The sequence below is a fragment of the Phyllobates terribilis genome, unplaced genomic scaffold (genome assembly GCF_046119375.1).
Source record: "Phyllobates terribilis strain yellow unplaced genomic scaffold, ASM4611937v1 Scaffold_7__3_contigs__length_470593459, whole genome shotgun sequence".
NCBI classification, from domain to species: domain Eukaryota; kingdom Metazoa; phylum Chordata; class Amphibia; order Anura; family Dendrobatidae; genus Phyllobates; species Phyllobates terribilis.
In genome coordinates, this window is record NW_027362767.1 from 359,388,511 (window position 1) to 359,414,341 (window position 25,831).

General features: G+C 47.0%; 1 protein-coding gene across 2 annotated transcripts in view; it reads left to right on the forward strand.

Annotated features, from left to right (window-relative positions):
* Positions 1–25,831, forward strand: part of GPC3 (glypican 3) — a 789,745-nt gene that overhangs the window by 534,611 nt on the left and 229,303 nt on the right. The window contains exon 8 of one of the 2 annotated variants that reach the window (XM_073641318.1): positions 17,109–17,203. The exons of the other annotated variant lie outside the window; for it this stretch is intronic. Within the exon in view, the coding sequence (XP_073497419.1) occupies positions 17,109–17,188 (80 nt within the window). The 3' untranslated portion in view covers positions 17,189–17,203. Of the gene's footprint in view, positions 1–17,108; positions 17,204–25,831 lie in introns of those variants that run through there. 2 annotated transcript variants of the gene reach the window in all.

Below are 25,831 nucleotides of genomic sequence, written 5' to 3' on the forward strand. Positions count from 1 at the left end.
TAGTTTGTATATTTGATGGCCTTGAACATGTTAGCATAATGTCCGTGCCCTTATTTGTTGTAGGCATGATGCCCGTGCCCTTATTTCTTGTAGGTATGATGCCCGTGCCCTTATTTGTTGTAGGCATGATGCCTGGGCCCTTATCTGTTGTAGGTAGAGCTAGTTAAAAGTTGTAGAGCTAGTTAAAACCACCTGTGTATGAATAGAAGGAATTAGTGGGAAGGATGCATGGTCAGAAAAAAGGCTGTCAAACTTCTAATAGTGTGAACACGTACCTGATGCAATGTCACAGGAGCTGGATCCCAAAAATGATTAATAGAAAAAAGAGGGGTCGCTCACTGGTCTATTCGGGTGCTGTGAAGAAAAAAGTAATCTAAATTACAAAGCCCAAGAGTGGCATATCCAGTGGTAGCGTAGCGTAGTTACTAGTGTTGAGCGAGCACTAAAATGCTCGGGTGCTTGAAGCTCGGGCCGAGCTCGCCGTGATACTCGGGTGCTCGACCCGAGCAACGAGCCCAATGTTAGTCTATGGGAGACTCGAGCATTTTTGCGGTGGCACCCCCGGCAGTCTTTTAAAAGCCCAACAAGTGCCCAAAACGATAGTGACAGTGCTCAAATGACATGGGGACAGCATGGGGATCGCCCCAGGAAGCATTTCTGACCCCCAGGTCACTGCTGTCAACAACGTGGTCAGAGGTATTAAGCCACTTTTACGGGCTCACAATAAAACGTTCAAAAACTAAAGTGAAACTTTTTTTCCTGTGAAATATGTTAAGGAAGTTCCTTTCCAGGGAAAATACTTGTGTATAAGTTAAAATAAATCACCAAAAACAAAAATACTGCTCCACACCTTCGGCTATGTTCACAAGTAGCATTTTTTATGCGTTTTTGCACTTTTGTATTGCTTTCAACTATGACAAATGCATTCACCGGGAAATGTCATTTTAACATTTTACAACCTTATCTGGCCATGTGCTGTGTGACACATGCATAAAGTGCTGAAAAGACATGGGAACAGCATTGGGAAGACCCCTGGAAGCATCTCTGACTCCCAGGTCACTGTCTAAAAGTGTGCCCATCATAAGTGATCCTTGCCGCATCAGAAGATGCTGACTTGCAACTATCCCCATGCAAGTTCTAGTCCCAGGGCAGTGTTCAATTGTACCTCCCCCATTCCTTGCAACACAAGCGCAAGTATGCAGCCTGCCACCCACCCACCCCCAGGCTGCAACACCATACTGCTTGCTTGCTTGAACTTGAAATTGGGCCTTTTAGGCATGTCGAGGCAGAATCTGGCCACCACGTCATGGCTGTGTTGGCGGCCAGGAATCCATACTCAGTCCCCAGCCGCCCGGCGGCCGGGTGTCCATACTCGGTCCCCAGCCGCCCCGCGGCCGGGTGTCCACACACGGTCCCCAGCCGCCTGGGGGCAGCCGGGTGTTCATAAACGGTCCCCAGCCGCCCCTATTTCTCCTTGGAACATCCCCCCACACACTTTTCTTAGCCCGGCCTGCTTTAGGCAGCATTGGACTAGCCCACCAGAGAACCAGACTCCTCCGGTGGGCCCTGACTTCTCCATCGGTGGAGTTGAGAGTGCCAAGGTGAGGAGCATGATGATGATGACAGAAGTTAGCATCTGCTATGTTTTCTTTTAATGCAAGTGTAAGTGTGCAGCCTGCCACCCACCCACCCCCAGACTGCAATTCCATACTGCTAGTTTGCACTTGAAATGGGGCCTTTTAGTTTGGAGGAGGCCGAAGCTGGCCACTACCTCATGGCTGCTTCGGGAGCGAGGTATCCATACTCAGTCCCCAGTCGCCCCTATTTGTCCTGGTGTGCTTTATACATAAGATTAAGCGCGTATACCAAAACATTACCTGTGCCCTCCCCAGTGCATTTAGTGGGAAGGAGAGCCTATTCCACTGTAGTGTGTGCATGCCAAACCCCTGTTCATGGTACATGGGAAGATGCCTCCCACCTTGCACCTGTCGTTGCAGACTTGCAACTATCCCCATTCAAGTCCTTGTCCCAGGGCAGTGTTCAATTGTACCTCTCCCATTCCTTGCAATGCTAGCGCAAGTATGCAGCCTGCCACCCACCCACCCCCAGGCTGCAATACCATACTGCTTGCTTGCTTGCACTTTAAATTGGGCCTTTTAGGCATGTGGAGGCGGAATCTGGCCATCACGCCATGGCTGTGTCGGCCATGGCTCAGTCCCCAGCCGCCTGGTGGCCGGGTGTCCCCGCTTGCTCCCCAGCCTCCAGGGGGTGGCCGGGTGTCCATACTCGGTCCCAGCCACCCCTATTTGTCCCGGTAACCTTTCCCACACTTTTTTAGCCTGGCCTGCTTTAGGGCAGCATTGGCCGAGCCCACCGGACTATCAGACTCCTCCGGTGGATCCTGGCTTCTCCATCAGGGGAGTTGAGAGTGCCAAGGTGAGGAGCATGATGAGGATGATAGAAGTTAGCATCTGCTTTGTTTTGTTGTAATGCAAGCGCATGTACGTAGTAGCGGCTAGGCCTGAGGTGGTCAGCGTTTTGGCGCATATCCTACCTCCTCCGAGGATTGCTGGATGTTTTCCTGCTACTATCCAAGTTCTATGACTCCCGTTAAAACAAAGCTTCAGGTGATAAATGATGGATGAGGTAGTGGCAAAGGAGAAAGAGCAGGAGGAACAGGGACCATTCACATCAATATCAGGCCAATCAACCAGATATGTCTTGTAGGATATGTTTCTGTAACAAAAGGAGCGGTTCGGCTACACAGTTATAGGGCATACAGTGAGTGCAATGCCTACCAAAAATTTCGAGGCACTCCAATGCCCCTTGGAAATGACATGGAGGTCAGAGGGCGTTAACTAAACCTTTTTTTCCATTTATAGCAACTGGGTCTCCTGTGCACTGTTGGCCTAAGCAGTGAATGGAAGGCTTTCCAAAAATTATGAGGAACTGCAATGCCCCTTACAAGAGCCATGTGTGGCACCCCAGGGGTCTGGTCACCACAGTAATAGAGATATTATGTCAGAGAGCAAGTGGGAGGTTTCCTGGTCAGGATCCCTTAAACATGCAACATCCTCCTGCCCCAGTCCTGGGAGGGGAGAATTCTGCCCTTATAAACTGGATCTGGGGCGGGGTTGAGTGAGTCAGAGAACAGAGAACAGTCAGAGTCAGAGTGAGAGCAAGGGAAAGTAACAGCAAGGAGCTCTGTAGGAGCTAGGAGCTAAAGACCAGGGGCTGGAAGCTGAGCAGAGCTCGCCCTGGCAGAAGACAATAGGAACCGGACACAGGAGTCCGAGGCTGTGAGGACTTATATATCCAGCAGCAAAAACCAGCCGGCAGGGGATTTCAGGTCCTCTGGCCATAGAAGCCCGGAGGCTCAGTCAGAAGCAAGGGACCAGCACTGCCATCGTGGAGCGGAGGCTAACAGAAGGCCCCAAGTCACCAAGGACGGAGCAACTTGCAATGCCCCTTACAAGAGCCATGCAGTACAGCATATTACAAACATAAGTCCCATTATTGGGGAGTGGGTCTCCCATAGTATTTGCTTATGCCTTGCAAGCAAAAGCTGCCAAAAATTAGGACGGAGCAACTTGCAATGCCCCTTACAAGAGCCATGCAGTACAGCATATTACAAACATAAGTCCCATTATTGGGGAGTGGGTCTCCCATAGTATTTTCTTATGCCTTGCAAGCAAAAGCTGCCAAAAATTAGGACGGAGCAACTTGCAATGCCCCTTACAAGAGCTATGCAGTACAGCATATTACAAACATAAGTCCTATTATTGGGGAGTGGGTTTCCCATAGTATTTGCTTATGCTTTCCAAGCAAAAGCTGCCAAAAATTAGGACGGAGCCACTTGCAATGCCCCTTACAAGAGCCATGCAGTACAGCATATTACAAACATAAGTCCCATTATTGGGGAGTGGGTCTCCCATAGTATTTGCTTATGCTTTCCAAGCAAAAGCTGCCAAAAATTAGGACGGAGCAACTTGCAATGCCCCTTACTAGAGCCATGCAGTACAGCATATTACAAACATAAGTCCCATTATTGGGGAGTGGGTCTCCCATAGTATTTGCTTATGCCTTGCAAGCAAAAGCTGCCAAAAATTAGGACGGAGCAACTTGCAATGCCCCTTACAAGAGCCATGCAGTACAGCATATTACAAACATAAGTCCCATTATTGGGGAGTGGGTCTCCCATAGTATTTGCTTATGCCTTGCAAGCAAAAGCTGCCAAAAATTAGGATGGAGCAACTTGCAATGCCCCTTACAAGAGCCATGCAGTACAGCATATTACAAACATAAGTCCCTTTATTGGGGAGTGGGTCTCCCATAGTATTTGCTTATGCCTTGCAAGCAAAAGCTGCCAAAAATTAGGACGGAGCAACTTGCAATGCCCTTTACAAGAGCCATGCAGTACAGCATATTACAAACATAAGTCCCATTATTGGGGAGTGGGTCTCCCATAGTATTTGCTTATGCCTTGCAAGCAAAAGCTGCCAAAAATTAGGACGGAACAACTTGCAATGCCCCTTACAAGAGCCATGCAGTACAGCATATTACAAACATAAGTCCCATTATTGGGGAGTGGGTTTCCCATAGTATTTGCTTATGCTTTCCAAGCAAAAGCTGCCAAAAATTAGGACGGAGCAACTTGCAATGCCCCTTACAAGAGCCATGCAGTACAGCATATTACAAACATAAGTCCCATTATTGGGGAGTGGGTCTCCCATAGTATTTGCTTATGCTTGCCAAGCAAAAGCTGCGAAAAATTAGGGCGGAGCAACTTGCAATGCCCCTTACAAGAGCCATGCAGTACAGCATATTACAAACATAAATCCCATTATTGGGGAGTGGGTGTCCCATAGTATTTGCTTATGCCTTGCAAGCAAAAGCTGCCAAAAATAAGGACGGAGGAACTTGCAATGCTGGCACCCTGGTGGTATAGTGGTGGTGGAGGCTGAGGATAAGGAGAAGAAGATAAAACAGCCAAAACGAGGAAGCGTATACCCATGTGTGGGTGTGAAGCGGTGCATGTGAATACACCTCCCGAAATAACACAGTGGATTTGACTTTATGTTACTCTGCTGTCATTTGGTGGTGATGAGAAGTCTGGCCCAATCCAGCCCTTGTTCATTTTGATAAGGGTCAGCTTGTCAGCATTGTCAGTTGACAGGCGAGTGCGCTTATCAGTTATAATTCCCCCAGCGGCACTAAAAACACGCTCCGATAACACGCTAGCGGCAGGGCAGGCCAGGACCTCCAAAGGTACAGAGCGAGTTAATTCCAAGTGTCCAGCTTGGATACCCAATAATTAAAAGGCACAGAGGAATCACGGAGGACGCTGGTGCGGTCGGCAAGGTACTCCCTCACCATATTTTGAAACTTTCCACTCCTTGTGAGAGTACCCCGCACCTCAGGGCCTGTAAGCTGGGCGGGTGTCAGAAAACTGTCCCAGAACGTTGACAGTGTTCCCCTGCCTCTGCTGGATTGTAGTTGCATCTCTCTCGCCTGTACGCCTTGGTTGGGCAACGAACTGTGACCTCTGCCGCTAGCGTGTTCAGATGGGTATTTTTTTAAGAGTTCTGCAGCAAGGGCCTTCTGGTACTGCCCCATTTTTGTAGACCTCTCCACCTCAGGAATAAGAGAGTGAAAGATCTCCTTGTAGCGGGGGTCTACAAGTGTCACCAACCAGTAATGACTGTCACCCAACATTTTGACAACGCGAGGGTCACGGTTAAGGCAGCGTAACATAAAGTCAGCCATGCGTGCTAGACTGGTAACGGGCAAGATTTCCGTGTCCTCACCAAGATGACGACTGACCATGCTCTCCTCCTCCTCTTCCTCCTCCCCCCCTGTCCTCAGGCCACCCACGCTGAACCGACCGTATGACACTTGTACAGGTACTACCGTCTACAACGCATGATAGCAGCTCCTGTTCTTCCTCCTCCTCCTCTCCCTCATTGTCCCCCAATGCACGTTGGTATGAGATGAGGCTGGGCTGTGTGTAATCGCCCGCTACGGCTTCTTGATCCATCTCATCATACTCTGGCTGCAATGCCTCCTCTTTAATTCTCTGCAGAGAGCGTTGCAAAAGACAGACAAGTGGGATGCTGACACTAATGATGGCGTCATCGCCACTCACCATCTTGGTGGCCTCCTCAAAGGTTGTCAGGATGGTACATATGTCAGACATCCAGGTCCACTCCTGAGGTCTTATGTGTGGAGTCTGACTTGAATATCGACGGCCTTGTTGCAGCTGGTACTCCACAACTGCTCTCTTCTGCTCACAAATCCTTTGCAACATGTGGAGGGTAGAGTTCCAATGTGTGGGGACATCACACACCAGTCGGTGTGCCGGAAGCTGCAAACGCTGCTGCAACACAGCAAGGGCGGCGGAAGCTGTAGCCGACTTGCGAAAATGAGCTGACAGGCGGCGTACTTTCACGAGCAGATCTGGCAACTCGGGGTACGATTTAAGAAACCGCTGAACCACGAGGTTAAGCACATGAGCCAGGCATGGTACGTGTGTGATCTCACCTCGCCTCAGAGCCGCCACCAGGTTACGGCCATTGTCACACACGACCATGCCGGGATGTAGGTTCAGCGGTCTCAGCCACAGATCTGCCTGCTCTTTCACAGCTGTCCACAACTCACAAGCAGTGTGAGGTTTATCACCTAAGCTTATGAGTTTCAACACAGCCTGTTGCCGCTTGGAGGAGGCAGTACTGCAATGCTTCCAGCTTGTAACTGATGTGGTGATATCTGAGATGGAGGCTGAACATGAGGAGGAGGAGGAGGAGGATGCGCAGGAGCTGTACTCTGTGGGGGCAACTCTGACTGACATAGGGCCCGCAATCCTCGGTGTGGGGAGGATGTGTTCCGTCCCAAGGTCCGACTGGGTCCCGGCTTCCACTATGTTTACCCAGTGTGCCGTCAGAGAGATGTACCGTCCCTAGCCACAAGCATTTGTCCATGTGTCCGTTGTCAGGTGGACTCTCCCAGTAACTGCGTTGTTGAGGGCACGGCAGATGCTTTGGGACACGTGCTTGTGTAGTGCGGGGATGGCACACCGGGCAAAATAGTGTCGGCTGGGGACCGAGTACCGAGGGACGGCCACCGCCATAAGATTGCGGAAGGATTCCGTCTCCACCAGCCTAAAAGGCAGCATTTCCAACGCAAGCAGTCGTGAAATGTGCGAATTTAGGACTGTGGCCTGTGGGGCGTTAGCTGCGAATTTCCGCTTTCGTTGTAAGGTCTGGGATATGGACAATTGAACGCTGCGGTGGGACGTGGACGTGGATGCTGTTTCTTGAGAAACTGCCATAACAAGTGAAGACTGAGAGGGGGGGGCATCTTTACTTGCAGTATGGACAGGGGATTGCCTTGCACACACAACAGGGGGTTCTATTGCACGCACAACAGTGGAAGAAGCAGTGGTGACACCCGCTGACACTGGTCGTGGACCCTGGGTTTCGCCCCACAAAGTCGGGTGCTTTGCTGCCATGTGCCTGATCATGCTGGTGGTGGTCAGGCTGGTAGTTTTGTCACCCCTGCTGATGCTGGCATGGCAGGTGGAACATATGGCCTTTTTGGGGTTATCAGCAGAGTCTTTTAAAAAATTCCAGACTCTGGAAGACCTACCGCTTGTACTGGCAACGTCCCTCGTGTTGGTGTTACGGGGAACGGTTGCCTGCCTTCTGTCTGCTGCCACCACACTGCTTCTTCCTGCCTGTTGGGGTACTCTGCCTCCCTCCCCCTGTGTGCTGCTGGCCTCACTCTGCATGTCCTCCTTCCACGTTGGGTCAGTTACTAGATCATCCACCACCTCCTCCTCTTCCACTTGCGCACCACGATCCTCCTCCTCACTTCCTGGCAATTGTGTCTCGTCATCGTCCACCTCTTGCGACAGATTGCCAACGTCGACTTCCTGTGGCCGTGGCTGTTCAAATATTTGGGCATCGCAACATGGGATCTCCTCTTCCACCACTTCAAGTGTATCAGGCGAGGGGCCCAAGTATGGAAATGGACCAGTGAACAGCTCTTCAGAGTGTCCAAGTGTGGGATCACTTGCTGTCTGACGACACTCGGCATGGTGGGAGGAAGGAGCATCAGGGTGAGGAGGAGTATGCGGTCGAGACTCACGGCTACTAAGAGTTGACCGTGTGGAAGACAGACCGGAGGTGGTGGTGCCCAGGTAACTGGAAGTATTAGCTGCTATCCAATTAATAACCTGTTCACACTGATCAGTTCTCAATACTGGTGTTGTTCTGTGCTTCCCTAGTAATTCGGTCAAGAAGTGGGAGCGAGAAGATGTGGCTGTTGGTTGTGGCTCATTTTCACCTTGGCCACGGCCCCGTCCTCTGGACGAACCATCACCAGAACGTCCACTTCCACGTCCCTTGCCACGCGCCTTGCCCATTGTGAATGAAGTAAAATAGCTTACACTTGCACTATCAATGGAAAAAGGGTAATAAAGAGTAGATTAGAACCGTGGAAGAGGAAAACCACAGTTATTGTTTACTGGGGTATACCACACTTTTTTAAATAGAGATATTTGCGTCTGAACAGTGAGCGACACACTCAAACTGCTTTTTTTTTAGATACCAAAGGCCCAAAACTGGATAGTACAGCGATTTGACCCGTGGAACTGCGAAACCACACTGGGATGTCGGGCCTACACAAGACTATTTTCAACAGATATATTTTTGTGTCACAACAGTCAGGAGACACTACTGTTTTTCTTTACGGAAAAAACTACCAAAAGCTGAATAATAGAGATTTTTTACCGTGGGATGGCAAAACCACAGTTATTGTTTACTGGGGTATACCACACTTTTTTAAATAGAGATATTTGCGGCTGAACAGTGAGCGACACACTCAAACTGCTTTTTTTTTAGATACCAAAGGCCCAAAACTGGATAGTACAGCAATTTGACCCGTGGAACTGCGAAACCACACTGGGATGTCGGGCCTACACAAGACTATTTTCAACAGATATATTTTTGTGTCACAACAGTCAGGAGACACTACTGTTTTTCTTTATGGAAAAAACTACCAAAAGCTGAATAATAGAGATTTTTTACCGTGGGATGGCAAAACCACAGTTATTGTTTACTGGGGTATACCACACTTTTTTAAATAGAGATATTTGCGGCTGAACAGTGAGCGACACACTCAAACTGCTTTTTTTTTAGATACCAAAGGCCCAAAACTGGATAGTACAGCGATTTGACCCGTGGAACTGCGAAACCACACTGGGATGTCGGGCCTACACAAGACTATTTTCAACAGATATATTTTTGTGTCACAACAGTCAGGAGACACTACTGTTTTTCTTTACGGAAAAAACTACCAAAAGCTGAATAATAGAGATTTTTTACCATGGGATGGCAAAACCACAGTTATTGTTTACTGGGGTATACCACACTTTTTTAAATAGAGATATTTGCGGCTGAACAGTGAGCGACACACTCAAACTGCTTTTTTTTTTAGATACCAAAGGCCCAAAACTGGATAGTACAGCGATTTGACCCGTGGAACTGCGAAACCACACTGGGATGTCGGGTCTACACAAGACTATTTTCAACAGATATATTTTTGTGTCACAACAGTCAGGAGACACTACTGTTTTTCTTTACGGAAAAAACTACCAAAAGCTGAATAATAGAGATTTTTTACCGTGGGATGGCAAAACCACAGTTATTGTTTACTGGGGTATACCACACTTTTTTAAATAGAGATATTTGCGGCTGAACAGTGAGCGACACACTCAAACTGCTTTTTTTTTAGATACCAAAGGCCCAAAACTGGATAGTACAGCGATTTGACCCGTGGAACTGCGAAACCACACTGGGATGTCGGGCCTACACAAGACTATTTTCAACTGATATATTTTTGTGTCATAACAGTCAGGAGACACTACTGTTTTTCTTTACGGAAAAAACTACCAAAAGCTGAATAATAGAGATTTTTTACCATGGGATGGCAAAACCACAGTTATTGTTTACTGGGGTATACCACACTTTTTTAAATAGAGATATTTGCGGCTGAACAGTGAGCGACACACTCAAACTGCTTTTTTTTTTAGATACCAAAGGCCCAAAACTGGATAGTACAGCGATTTGACCCGTGGAACTGCGAAACCACACTGGGATGTCGGGTCTACACAAGACTATTTTCAACAGATATATTTTTGTGTCACAACAGTCAGGAGACACTACTGTTTTTCTTTACGGAAAAAACTACCAAAAGCTGAATAATAGAGATTTTTTACCGTGGGATGGCAAAACCACAGTTATTGTTTACTGGGGTATACCACACTTTTTTAAATAGAGATATTTGCGGCTGAACAGTGAGCGACACACTCAAACTGCTTTTTTTTTAGATACCAAAGGCCCAAAACTGGATAGTACAGCGATTTGACCCGTGGAACTGCGAAACCACACTGGGATGTTGGGCCTACACAAGACTATTTTCAACTGATATATTTTTGTGTCATAACAGTCAGGAGACACTACTGTTTTTCTTTACGGAAAAAACTACCAAAAGCTGAATAATAGAGATTTTTTACCATGGGATGGCAAAACCACAGTTATTGTTTACTGGGGTATACCACACTTTTTTAAATAGAGATATTTGCGGCTGAACAGTGAGCGACACACTCAAACTGCTTTTTTTTTAGATACCAAAGGCCCAAAGCTGGATAGTACTGCGATTTGACCCGTGGAACTGCGAAACCACACTGGGATGTCGGGCCTACACAAGACTATTTTCAACAGAAATATTTTTGTGTCACAACAGTCAGGAGACACTGCTGTTTTTCTTTACGGAAAAAACTACCAAAAGCTGAATAATAGAGATTTTTTACCGTGGGATGGCAAAACCACAGTTATTGTTTACTGGGGTATACCACACTTTTTTAAATAGAGATATTTGCGGCTGAACAGTGAGCGACACACTCAAACTGTTTTTTTTTTAGATACAAATGGCCCAAAATGGATAATACAGAGGTTTGAACCGTGGAAGTGCAAAACAACACTTCTGTTTCTCTATCCTACACCAGACTATTTTCAACAGTTATATTTGTGTCTGAAAAATCAGAGACACGCTTTTTTTTTGGGGGGGGGGGGGACACACCAAAAGGTTAATAAGACGGGTATTTGTACAGTGTGAAGGAGGAAAAAAAAAGGAGGATTTAGATGAAAAAAAAAGGATTTTTCCTGGCCCCCGACACCTGGTGCTAAGTCAAGCAATTTCAGCAACAGGAGCACACAGGACTGTAATGCAGCGTTTGCTGGTATAACCACTGTGTCTCCTATACAGCCTGCCTGCCTGGTATCTGGGATGGATATTAGTCCTGAAAAGGACTGTTTGTTTGTTCTGGCAGCCTTTACAGACCATACACTAACTATTTTGCAGTTTATATCTCTCCCTAAATCAGCAGCGCTGTCCCTACACTGTCTAATCCGGAGCGACTGTGTCCAAGATGGCGGCGCCCGGTTTTAAATACTCGAGGTGACTCTGTGCGGCCAGCCAATCACTGTAATGCCCACAACCAACATGGCTGCAGCATTACAGTGACTGGCTGGCAATCCCTGCATGTTCATTGGCTCTGTAAAGAGCGCCAAACATGCAGGGCGGAGACCCGAGCTCCCGCCCGAGTAACCCGGAAATGCTCGGTGCTCGCCGAACATCCCAAGTAGCGTGATGCTCGGGCGAGTACCGAGCAGTGTCGAGCATGTTCGCTCAACACTAGTAGTTACCCATCATACGAAGGTGACCTTGTCGTGGTTGATGGGCACACATAAATTGGCCAAAGTATGTGCAAAAAAACATAATTTTGTAAAGTGACATCAGTCTAGATACAATATTTCTTATATATTCATGTATGGAGTGCCGAAGTTCTCTTTGCAATTTAGATTACTTTTTTCTTCAGAGCACCCGAATAGACCAGTGAGCGACCCCTCTTTTTTCTGTTAATCATTTTTGAGATCCCGCTCCTGGGACATTGCATCAGGTATGTGTTCACACTATTAGAAGTTTGACAGCCTTTTTTCTGACCATGCGTCCCTCCCACTAACTCCTTCTATTCATTCACAGGTGGTTTTAACTAGCTCTACCAGCCCATACATTGTAGGTTAAAAGCCCAAGCAGAGACATATTGTCCATAGAGGCTTACAGCCCAAGAGTGGCATATCCAGTGGTAGCGTAGCGTAGTTTCCCATCATACGAAGGTGACCTTGTCGTGGTTGATGGGCACACATAAATTGGCCAAATTATGCACAAAAAACCTTCATTTTGTAAAGTGACATCAGTCTAGATATAATATTTCTTATATATTCATGTATGGAGTGCCGAAGTTCTCTGCAATTTAGATTACTTTTTTCTTCAGAGCACCCGAATAGACCAGTGAGCGACCCCTCTTTTTTCTATTTATCTGTGTTACCTGTCATTGTAATCGTGCCTCTGATGATAAGGAGCCTGCTGAAAACTCTTCTTTAAAGGACAGGAAATATTAATATAAAAAAGTGGAGTGTGCATCACTAACACGTTATTTTCATTAAAAACGGCGCTGTAATCATGTCTCAAACGTACTTTATATAGTTATATCGTACCCGCTCATTTAGTCATAGGGGTGTGCTTAATTTTCATTCAGTCATGGGTGTCACCACCCACTCAATTTGATTGATTGTCCTGTAAGCGCCGACATCACTTGAAACCATTGTAAAATCCTACGCTTGCACAGTGATGAGCATGGTGTCTGAAGCCGCTCTTGCGCAGTGTTGAGATCGGGCAGCCGCGCTTGCACTGTGTGTAGCTTGAAGCCGCACTTGCGCAGTGTCGAGTGGGCTGGTCACGACACAAGCGCAGGCAGCCGCTGGTCACAGCGCAAGTGCGGGCATCCGCTCGTCATGGCACATGCGCGGCTCCCCGATTGACACTGTGCAAGCGCGGCTCCATGCTTTACAAAGTGCAAGTGCGGCTCCATGCTACACAGGGCGCAAGCGCATCTCCAGCTACACACTGCGCAAGCGCGTCTCCATGCTACACAGGGGGCAAGCGCGGCTCCATGCTACACACTGCGCAAGTGCGGCTGCTCTATCTCAACACTGCGCAAGCGTGGGATTTTACAGCGGTTTCGAGTGATGTCGGCGCTTTCAGGACAATCAGTCAAATTGAGTGGGCGGTGACAACATGACTGAATGAAAATGAAGCACACCTCTGTGACTAAATGAGCGGGTATGATATAATATATAAAGTGCTTTTGGGACATGTATTACAGCGCCGTTTTTAATGAAAATGACGTGTTAGTGATGCACATTGCATCACTAATGACGCACTGGGGACAGTTTAGATGCTTGAAATGACGTGACAAGTTCCCATTAACAGATTAGACCATGAAATTTGCAATAACACGCAAGAGCTCACGCTTTCACAGTGAGGGGTGCCATGTAGGGTTGTGGGATCCTACAACTCCCCAGAATTTATCGGAATCACTGTAAAAGCCAAGACTCACGCCATGATTTTCCGATTGAAAAAAAAGTCTAACGTGACTATGCTTCTTTTTGTAAATATTCAGTCAAAAATCACTTTCTTCTGTTTGCTTTCTGGCCAAAAGAGCTTTGTCCTTCACAGGATTGGCAAGTGTTGTCTTCTTATAGATCTGAAACTTTTCCATAGCAGTAAGAAATTCCCATTACATTTTGCTGGAGAACCAACAATAGACACGTTATTCTGAATATATTTCAAAGTGTGGAACGATTTTTTTGGCGTGAACCTAATAGAGTATTGCTTACATGTTCTAAGAGCTGCTGTGCTAAGGCAGATAGAAAAGTACATAAAACATCAGTGGTAGCTGTGCCCTGATGTAATAGGTGCGTCTCTGAGATCTGTTACCCACCCAACACAGAGGTTTACGTTTGTGCTGACTTCAGAGAATTTCTCCTTTCTTGAATTTTCTTTGCTTAGTAACAACTGAACCACAGCCTCTAATAACAGAGAAAGCTGTGTACTTTCTGGAATCACTTTTATTTTACAGATGGGCAGGGTGCTACATTATTTATTATCTTACTCTTTTGCTTCTAAAAGGGCTTTGATGATTTTCTACACCAAGGGCTATGGAATGAAATTCTGTTCTATAGTGGCCAAGAATGAACAATTGTTGTGATAATACATTTTTTATCTGGTTTCTTTCTAACATGTCTCTCTAGAACAATCGTCTGCCTTCTTAGGTAAATGTAGATCTTAGGGGGTTTAAGTTTGTGATCTTCTTGACTTCACCTTTTCATAAAGTATACACAGGAGACTAAACAAAAATATGAAGGGGTTCTTCACTTTCAAAAATCTTTCTTTTTCTGTTTGAGTTCTTAATTCCTAATTCTTGGGCTAGTCTCTTAATATTGTCTTTGAATCTCTAAGCTTGTAAGGGACCATTCGTGGTGAGTTTGCTGCGCGGTGCCAAAGCACCCGGTTACGGTGCCCCTAAGTGTGTATAAACGATCTGGGGCTTTGCTGTCGATTCCTTTTCAGGCCTATTCAGGTGGTTTGATAGTATGGGGACCTTGCAAATATACGACAAATCAGGAAGATCAGAATCCGATGTAAAAAGATTGAAAAATCTTTACTGGAATTCCTTACATAGAAATGCAACAATGGATAGCAGGCAATAACTGCTCTCGCCATGGGCAGGCCCTATAGTTAACCCTGTCCACATGCTAACTAACTTTGCCAAGACAGATTAAATAAAACCACATATAAAGATAGGCCAATCCATTACATTCATACAAATGTTTTTAAGAAGGAGTGCCGACAGCTCTTCCACTCCTTTACAAGCTCAAGTGTTAGCTTGGTGGACTGAAGATGACCTTACCCATTTGAGTGTTCAGTGATCCTTTATGATCTCCATATACAACAACACATTTCCCCATACAGCCAAACATGACACCTCAGGAGGTGGCTCATCTTCTTTAAAGGATCGACCCTCATACACCGTCTATATGGACATGCAGGTCAAGAAAGTTGAATAAAATGATACCTTGATATCTGCAATCCGATGTCTTATCCCAGAGTAATCCACGTTTTTCTTATATGTAAATGAGCTGTTCAGGGCTATGGGCTGGACACTGATCTGCATGAGAATCTGCCTCCAGAGATTATTATAAATAAAAGGGGCATTACCAGTGTGATGTGTAATGGATACCAGTGTTACCAGTGTGATGTGTAATGGCCGTTCTCTGCTCTCCTGATCTCACAGGCAGACAGCGGTAGAATTTTGTTACAATACAGCAGAGCTGTGAGAACTGCAGCAAAAGTGTTTGTAATAAGACAAAATTCAGTTTTCCTGTTCTGTGTTAGTTACATGTCTCGCACTGGTAACTCGCCCTTTGATTTATTAAAATCTCCCGAGGCAGATTCTAAGTCTTCAGTGAGTCACATCAAAATACTTACACTACTTAATATTTACACCTCGCTGTGGCACGTATAATCAACACCGCGTCTCACAATGCACCGAGGAGGGAGGGGTACCTGAGCTAGTAAGCTACTGAAACAGATGGTTACTTACCTTCTATATTTGTGGAAATATGATGAAAACAAACTCACTTTGACTCCACATGACTAATCAAGGGTTAGGGAGATCAATGTCTGGCCTACAGCCTGCAACAGCTCATTTACATATAAGAAAAACATGGATTTCTCTGGAATAAGACATCGGATCTCAGATATGAAGGTTTCATTTTATTCAGCTTCTTATGACCTACATGCTCCTATAGACTTCTTAGGAATGTTGATCCTACTGACAGATTCCCTTAAAAGTAAAAGATTGGAAATTGAATTAAAGTTTAAAGTCAACATGACAGATACATTTTTTTTTTCAAAGTAATGTCATCAGAACACCCAATACACACTCAACCAATTGGTGGATTCAGCCAACCTTAGTCTGTGTAGGGCTATTGTAAGACCACGAAAACTTCAGAGATAACCCACAGAGCTTCTCACTCCCTATAGATCAGAATTATAAGCAAATGGTCAGTTTATATTTGACACTAATTTAAAGACCCATCCCACATACACTGTACTATTTTGTGCCAATAGTGTCAGCTGTTCTCATTTTTCATTAAGATATTCTCCTCTTGGTCCTAGCATCATGCACATTTGCAGAATCCTCTGTGTTGTCCTCTAGTTATAGTTGATGCAAATCGATTCACACAATCCAGTACATCAGCCACAACAGTAGTCAGTGGCTTTTGGATGGGAGCCCAGAGAATCTCCTCTTACCCAATGCTATCCACATCTCTTAGTTTGTTAGCCAGCCTGGCATGATGCCATAGTTGTGGCGTGATGCACATCTGATGTCATGCCAGGCCAACAAATCAAAAGAATATCCATAGATGCATCATGTAAAAGGCTGTTTGCAGGGCTCCCGTACAGCGGCCACAAGTTACTGATGTGGCCGGTGGACCGAGTCCTGCTAATCGATTCCCACCAACTCGACTTCTAAGATTACTGAGGTTCTCTTCACAATAAGTAATGGAGTAATATCATGTTGCCAGTGTCTTAAGATCCTGGTTCATAGTTATCTTCAATTATTTAAAAAATGTTCAAAATCCTTCGTACCTAGAAGTCCCTCAGGATCTCTTGTTTTTCCCATTCTGATAAGATCTCAAACTTGTCAACAAGTTACTTTTCCTATTCGTTCAATGAAAGTAAATATTTTACTTCCACAACTTTCTTTTTGGGAGGTAAAGTCTGGAAAAAAGGGGATATTTTTACGTTGAACAATATACGGACATTTTGAACCATGTCAGACCAGGTGGTGTGTGCTAATGGATTGACAAGATAAGCGGCTGCCGTAACCTAGTCCCATTGTATGCAGCAAAAAGGCTCACAAAGACGGCCTTGTGTACAGGGGAGATAACAATATGGTCCGCTGAGTGATTTGGTATACACATACCTGGGCCTCCCATTTTAAGGATGAATAATCTTGTACTAATAGTGAGCGACTGGCCGGCTGAACTTTGAGAGTCCTGCAAAGAATGCAGTAATTGCTGTGAGGAATACTTAGAAACATTTCTTGTTTTCACCTCGTCTTACTTTCATCTTTTAAGAATATTTCTGGACATTAAAGCAGATGCTGCTAAGATGGGAGAAGAAGGAACAAATAAAGAGAAATTGCTACGTCTGGTGAGACCATTGCTCCTGTCTCCTGCTATCATTTTCCAGATGTTCACATATATGCTTACAGCCTTTACACATTTATCCACAAGTTACCATATACAACCGTATTATCATGAGCTACCGCAATTTTTCTGCTTGTGATACATCAAGAAAACCGATTCATTGTTGAATTTGCAGTTTTTTTGTCTAGTTTTTGGGAATTTTTTGCCTTTTTTTTTTCATTTATACATTATTCTATTTTTAATTTGTGCTTCCTTTAAATTCTATTTTACATGTGTTTGTCAATTTTTAAAAAAAATATTTTTAATAGTGGGCGAGGTATAGTGTGCACAGCTGGTTTTGCGTTATTCATCAATGACGACATTTTAAAAAGGTCACAAAATTTTGGCACAAATGTACTCCAATCTTCCCGCCAGTGATTTTTAGGCACGTTGGAAACTTTTTTTGTGCTAAAAAGTCGCAAATAGGGATAAAGGCAAAAATAAAGTGCATTTTTGATTTTGCACCAAACTCATGAACCGTAAATTTAAAGAAGTTGATGCAGAAATATCAACAAATACCACAAGGCAGAAAAAAAGTGATTTTAATAATTTTTAAATGATTAATTGAGCCCTATATCATCCTAATGTTTATATACTTTTACTAGGATTGACTAATAATATACGCTATGTGGACAGGCTCATGGACTTTATTCCTAAATAGTGGGTTTGGCCATGTTTAGTGATTTATCTAGCCACACACAATGTTGATTAATGTCGGTCAGTCCTACCAGTTTCAGTAGGACAGGACTATCATCTAATGTCTGATGTCTATTCTCTATAGATAAACATTAACAGTACAGGGGCTTGTCCTGAAAAGCTCAGTGAAATTAAAGGGGTTTCCTCAGGATTTCGCACTGTTGACCAAAGCCAATGAAATCCAAACTCAGTGTCCCCCCAATAATCAGAGAAGAATCTTTTTTTCTTATGGATTTGACGCGCCCCCTGGGACATATTCCTTTTTGAGGGGAATACCCGGCACCGGATCAGATGGGGGGTTGTAGTCTCCGAGCGGCTGTGACCCGGCCCCGTGCCCAGGGCGTCAAGCTCAGTGTTATGTGGCAGTCCTACAGATGTTATTAAGAGTTCTTTTGTGTCGACTACGCCACCCGTTGTGATGCGGTCACTGTGGCCGCCGCTGCAGCAGGGTCCGCTGAGGCTGATGATGCAGGTGCAGCTTGTGATGATAACCCCCAACGGGAGGGGTATAGCCTCAGGGGGGACAGGTGCAGAGGATGGGGGTTGTGGTGGTGCAGTGCAGACGGCAGTGAAGACAGAGTCGGGTTATGCAGTTAAGGGTGTTTACTTACTGCAGATGTTGTACTGGTCACTCCAGCTCCGAGTGACCACCCGAGCCGTGCTGCGTCCACCAGGTCCTGGATCCAGCCAACCCCCAAACAAGTCCGGAGCGTGGCCCTGAGCTCTCCTTCTGTCCCGTTCTCTGGCCGTCCCCACCAGTGATCCACCTAGGTCCAGCTCCCTCGGGCCTTCTGTTGGGACACCCTTGGCCTCGGGTTCCCTGACCCTTCATGTGGTGTGCCTTCGGGGTGGATGTAGTGGGTGACCGTGGCAAACGCTGCCCACGGTCTCCGGTCTCTGGCTGGGGAATGTTTTTACCCCCACCAGCTTGGGTTCCGGTACCCTGATGCCGACTCTTCACCCGGGGTTTTAATTTGGGATCTTAGAGTCCTGTTCTTCTGTGCCTCTGGGTCTCTCTCTCTCCTCTCTCACTCTGGGTCTTTCCTTCTCCTCTGCTCCTGACTTGTTCTCTGCATCTGACCCTGTTCTTAGTTGGTGCCCACCTTATATACACCCTCTATGTGTGAGCTCAGGTGACCAGCACCCAATGAGCTCCTAACTTTACCCAGGCTGCTCCCCCTATCTGCCCCTACACTACTTGGGATGTACCACCCCCCTCCCACTCCAGCCAGGAACAGACTCGGTCGTACCTGCACATTTCTAAGTGGGAGTACCGTCGGTCTGCTCCTCGGAAATGGGATGTGTGTAGTGCATGCAGCCTACCGAGCTCAGATCCACACTCCATCCTTACCCGGGAGTGGAATATCACACCTCTGGATTGAGGTGCAATACCCCTGTAGCAGCCGAATCCTCAGGGTGCTACATTCCCCCCTGGTAAATCACAGCACGTCCTCGGGCTGTAAGACATAAAACATCACCAAAACATACAAATTTTTATAAACATATAAAACATTATATATATATAAAACTTTTCATATAACATTCTCGTCGTCTCTTGTTTCTCCTCCGGTCACTGTGCAACTGTTGACCGGGCAAAGTGCGACAGTCTTTCTAGAAAAATGGTTTTCCTATAAAACCGGTAGGGGGCGCTTTAGGACGCGCAACTATATACAGGGGAAGTTGGCCGCTCTCAGTCCTCGGCCAGGTAAGGAGGGAAAGGGAATGGCTGCTCACAGTCCTCAGCCTGTGGGATTAAGGGGTAAACGGGTAAACAGTTCACTCAGCTGGTCCCAACGGGGACTATATATATGTAGCAACAGTTTCAGTTTCTTTATACCCCGATTGGGTAACTTATTTACAGCACCTGCTCTGCCGCACTCAACGGCGTCTTCCTCCTGCTCTTTGCTTATAGCTGGTGGTAACTTCAGACCCGTCCGGGTCCTCTTGCTCTTCCTCCTCACACCGCAACTCTTCTTTCGTCAGGCGATGCACATGGAGGGCGTAGGGACCTTTGGCACACTTGTGCCGGGTGAAGGTGACCTCGTCCCCGATGTAAAGGTCACGACCTCTGTGTCCCTCCGGTAGGTGGGACTCAACGTCTCTCCTGGTTACGAAGACGTCGCCTAGGGTGTGGTGGTCTCGGATGAAGCCCCACCCATGCTGCAGGTTAAACTTTATCACAGTCCCGGTGGTGCGGGGACTATGCGCTGCACGGGGGTCTCTCCTGGCCCGGCTCTTCTGCTCCGCGCTCCTTATTTGAGCTTGCTGTTCCCGGACCCGCCTCTCTCTCCGCTCCCTCTCAAAGTCCTCGAGCTGTTGGCGGCAGCACTCAGCACGCTCCGCTGCAGCTGCCCGAGTCTCTTGAGTGAATCCCATAAGATCTTCTCCGGTGGGGTCCCACTCAAACTGTGCTTCCGCTAGCGGGGGCGAGATCCTCTTTACGGGCTTTGGAGCCGGGATCAGGGGTTCATCCAGGGGTCTCTCTCTCCGGAGTCGGGGATGGTGGAACTCCGGTGGCCATATAAATGGCTGCCCATCCGGGCACGTATGCTGGGCGTACAGGTCCTCTCCCAGATGCGGCACTTTAGGTCTTATGGGCGCGGTGGTGGTGGCGCCCGGGTTGCCCAGGCCTTGCGGCCAGGCCTGGGGCACCTGGAAGGTGAAGGGCACCGTTAATACGGCGGCGCCCTGGGCTACCTGGCCTTGCGGCCAGGCCGGAGGCTCCGCGGAGGTAGGGGGCGCTGTTGGTATTGCGGCGCCCGGGGGTACTAGGCCTTGCGACCAGGCTGGTGGTACTTCCTGCTTGGTCACGCTCGGGGTCGAGGCGTGTGACGTCACAGGGGTCGCGGCGGTGGCTTCCGGTTGGGGCCTAGTCTGCGTCGGTGACATGGCGTTTTCGGGCACAGCAGGGGGACTTTCGGGCTCTGCGACGGGGAGCTGGGGCAGGTAAGCGGTGTCCCGGCTTGGGGTGTAGACGTCCCCTTTACCTGCCTCCATGCGTTCGGCTCCCTTCTCGGCGCCGTCTCCGGCCTTTGGTCCTCCCGCGCCATCCTCAGAGGCAGTCTGTTTCCTCATCTTGGCTGGCGTGCTCCGGGTCTTGGTTTCAGCTTGCTGGGCCATCTCCCGGCTCCATTCTGCCAATATCTCTCGCTGTACCCGGGCCATCCTCCGTGCGAGGCCCTCCAGGGCAGTTTGTGCACACTCCCGGTCTCGGGGGAGCTGTGCAAGGACCTCCACTAGGCCTAGCGGGGTCGTGGTGTCTAGCAGGCTCCTGACCAACGGGTCGGTGCTGCTCTGCTCTTCTTCCAGCAGGCTCCTGGCCAGCGGGCCGGTGCTGCTCTGCTCTCTGGACATCTCCGGGTGAGCTTCTTTGCTGCTCCTCTCCAGGCTTCCTGCCTCCGGGTGTGCTCGCTCCAGACCGCTCCAGGCGGCACCCATCTTTGTTCTCTCCTTTCGTCTCCTCCCACTTCGAGGGCGGTCCCGGGGCAACTCGGTGACTGTCAGCTCCAGGGGTAGTTCTTTCACGCTGACAGACACCTCCAGCATCACAGTCTCTGTTGGTGGGGGCGGTTTCCACTTTTGGCGCCATTTTCTGTCCCGGCCCACGATGGGAGGCGGCCTCTTGCCCTCCTTTGGCACGCCCATAATGGCGTCCGCTCTGACAAGGCGGGAAACCTTTGGAAATGGCGGGAACCGCTTCCCAGTGGCGGGAAACTCTGCAGATGGCGGGAAAAAGCTGTTAATGGCGGACAACCGGCGGGAATCGATCTGTGATGGAGTCCGATGGCGGGGACCCTCCGGAACCGGCAGGAGACTTCTTTTTGAGGTAAACTCGTTCTTTTCTTCAGGCACGCAGTACCCGGGTGTTGCGGGCACGTAATCCTGCCGACTACGCCAAAGTTGACGCGCCCCCTGGGACATATTCCTTTTTGAGGGGAATACCCGGCACCGGATCAGATGGGGGGTTGTAGTCTCCGAGCGGCTGTGACCCGGCCCCGTGCCCAGGGCGTCAAGTTCAGTGTTATGTGGCAGTCCTACAGATGTTATTAAGAGTTCTTTTGTGTCGACTACGCCACCCGTTGTGATGCGGTCACTGTGGCCGCCGCTGCAGCAGGGTCCGCTGAGGCTGATGATGCAGGTGCAGCTTGTGATGATAACCCCCAACGGGAGGGGTATAGCCTCAGGGGGGACAGGTGCAGAGGATGGGGGTTGTGGTGGTGCAGTGCAGACGGCAGTGAAGACAGAGTCGGGTTATGCAGTTAAGGGTGTTTACTTACTGCAGATGTTGTACTGGTCACTCCAGCTCTGAGTGACCACCCGAGCCGTGCTGCGTCCACCAGGTCCTGGATCCAGCCAACCCCCAAACAAGTCCGGAGCGTGGCCCTGAGCTCTCCTTCTGTCCCGTTCTCTGGCCGTCCCCACCAGTGATCCACCTAGGTCCAGCTCCCTCGGGCCTTCTGTTGGGACACCCTTGGCCTCGGGTTCCCTGACCCTTCATGTGGTGTGCCTTCGGGGTGGATGTAGTGGGTGACCGTGGCAAACGCTGCCCACGGTCTCCGGTCTCTGGCTGGGGAATGTTTTTACCCCCACCAGCTTGGGTTCCGGTACCCTGATGCCGACTCTTCACCCGGGGTTTTAATTTGGGATCTTAGAGTCCTGTTCTTCTGTGCCTCTGGGTCTCTCTCTCTCCTCTCTCACTCTGGGTCTTTCCTTCTCCTCTGCTCCTGACTTGTTCTCTGCATCTGACCCTGTTCTTAGTTGGTGCCCACCTTATATACACCCTCTATGTGTGAGCTCAGGTGACCAGCACCCAATGAGCTCCTAACTTTACCCAGGCTGCTCCCCCTATCTGCCCCTACACTACTTGGGATGTACCACCCCCCTACCACTCCAGCCAGGAACAGACTCGGTCGTACCTGCACATTTCTAAGTGGGAGTACCGTCGGTCTGCTCCTCGGAAATGGGATGTGTGTAGTGCATGCAGCCTACCGAGCTCAGATCCACACTCCATCCTTACCCGGGAGTGGAATATCACACCTCTGGATTGAGGTGCAATACCCCTGTAGCAGCCGAATCCTCAGGGTGCTACAGATTGACTTTGGTGTCTCTAGTAATAGACAGTCTTTGGGGCCTCCAGCTTTGTGAGATCAGTTTTTCATTATCCAATATCCCATACTCAAAGCATTAATAGTGATATGCCTTAGATTTTATGCACCAGTGTATGCTGTTTTACATAGTTATTCAGTAGAGGCACCATATGGCAGCACATGGAGTGCATTCAAGCCCACAACAAAGACCCATATAAACTCCCTTTTTGTGTTCGGCTTTATTAAAGAAGTTGTCCACCTTTGGGGATTTTTTTACTTACTTAATTGCATGTATTTGAAGCTAAAAGTCATTTTTTTTCAATGGGATTTATTAAAAATTTTGCACAGTTTGCCTTTGTGTTGCTCTGGCTGTTGCTATCTACAGATTGAGTTAACTGAGAATCTGTCTGAGCTCTTCAGCTGAATTACAATTAAAGCATGTATAGCTCTACTGTTCCAAGGTGCTTGTCTGCACACCCTGCTCTGCTGTATCAAGGTGCCTGTCCACAAATTCTGCTCTGCAAGAAGTATTTGTCTGTATACAAGGCTTTGATGTTTCAAGGTGCCTGTCTGCAGTCACTCTATGTGCGCGCTGTCAGGATTCTCTGGTACTGACCAAAGGAATGAGCGGGCGAGTGAACACAAGTATGCAATTTGCATACACATGGTCACGTGCCAACTAGATTGTGCAACCTTTCTCAATACAAGTGAACTGATTGAGGCCGCGCACGTCCAGTCGGAATGCGTCCGGAAGTACGCAAATCACATACTTGTGGTCACATGACTGCCCGCTCCCAGTTCCGTCACTGGAGAATCCTGACAGCGTGCACTGTGTGTGCTGTGAGGATTCACAAGTCTACAGTCACATAGAGTGACTGCAGACTTAAGCCCCAAACCTGGACAAGACCCTTAATAAAATACAATTGCAAAAATGATTTTTAGCACCAAATAAATGCATTTAAGTAATACTAGAAAATTGCTCCCATAAGTGGACAACCTTTTTACACCTGCTATTGGTTTACCTATGGATAGAGATAAAGTGGGCGGGAAGGGGGTTTATTATAGACCTTCATTTATAATACTTGCTTTAAAAAAGGTGCACATTTTGGCACACACCTGTTTTGTGGCCAAATTTGCAACTTTTTTGTTCTTTATGCCACTCTTGCCACTTTTTTTAAACAGTAGGTGAGCCTTAGTGGAAATGGTTGTGGCATGTCACAGCCTGGCAAATTTACACCAGATGTTGGTGTGAATTATAGCACAAATCTGTGTCTACCGATAGCTGGCATAGGGTTGCTTTCCTGGTGCACCGACAGGAAAAGATTCGACAAATTTGTTCACAGGTCTATGCCTCATGATAAATTTCTCTCATTTACTCCAGTAGGCTTTTAGTTTATAGCAACAGTGTCAATAAACAGTGCCAATTGTAATTAATTGTAACAGTATTGAATAGACGCTTTCTGGATCCATTTCAGGATTAGGCTTAAAAAAATATGAAAAAAAAAAACTGCACTGTGTGAATTAGTATGTTTTTTTTAAATGAAGGAATTTGTAGGCCACTTTGGCAGAACATTTACGTTCCTTACAACTATTTTGTTCCCGAGTGTCTCTGTAATTGAATCCTTTACGGTGTTTGTCATGTAGAAGTATTTTATGCCTTATTAAAGTTTATAGCACAATATTAACCTCTGCTTTAGTGTTGCACAATGAGTAAACATCGATGCTGCAGGACTCCAAACCTCTAATAAACCGTCTCATGGTATCCCTTTGAATGGTGACATATGCTCTCAATTACTGCTTCAATAACAATGTGACTAGGCGTGATTTCTCAGTCAAGGAATGCACTGTCTGTTTTCTAGCAAATTTTTCATATACTATTTAGTTTTAGTGCATAGGATGGCTGCTTTCTGCTTTATGCCCTATTTAGTAATAAGACATTTTTCTATAGGACCCATTGATGATGGTCTCAGATATAAATCACATTGACTTGTTTCCATTCTCTGCTACTTTCTAACCCTAGTCTATTAATCAAGATAAATCTATTTTATTACTTAAAATAAATCATTATTATTCAATAAATAATCAAATAATTATTTTCATTTAGACTTCTATATTATTGATATTTCATGCGCTTTGTAAACCCTTTTTCATTGTCTATATTCTTATTTTTATATTGTTGCAAAGGAAATCCTCAAAATGTATATACAGTACAGGTACAGTATATAAGTTCTCATGCATTGGGCATCTATTAAAGGGGTTGTCCATTAGTTTGATATTGATGACTATCATTAGGCCGGGGCCACACAATCGATTTTCTCTCATCTGAGAAAATTGGTCCAATTATGCAAATCACATTTTGATTAAAGTTTGACCAGAGTGTGATCATAATGTGATACAATTTTCTTGGACGTGGAGAAAAAAAAGTTTCTCCATCTTCTACACATGTAGTGTGTCTGTGAAAATCGAACTGCACTTGGATGTCATCCGAATGTGGTCCGATGTTTTCCACGGACCCATAGACATAAATGACTGAGTGCCATTCGATTATCCGAATTATCCAAATCAGTCCGGGGAAAAAATTGGACGTGTGCACTGCCCCATAGAATAACATGGGGACAATTATTACTGTCGTGTGCGGTTCATGCTCGGAAACCCTCCAATGTGGCTGAATTACAACAATTTTGCAGAGATGAGTGGCCAAAATTCCTCCAGAGCGTTGTGAAAGACTCATTGCCAGTTATCCCAAACACTTGATTGCAGTTGTTGCTGCTAAGGGCGGCCCAACCAGTTATTAGGTTTAGGGAGCAATCACTTTTTCACACAGGGCCC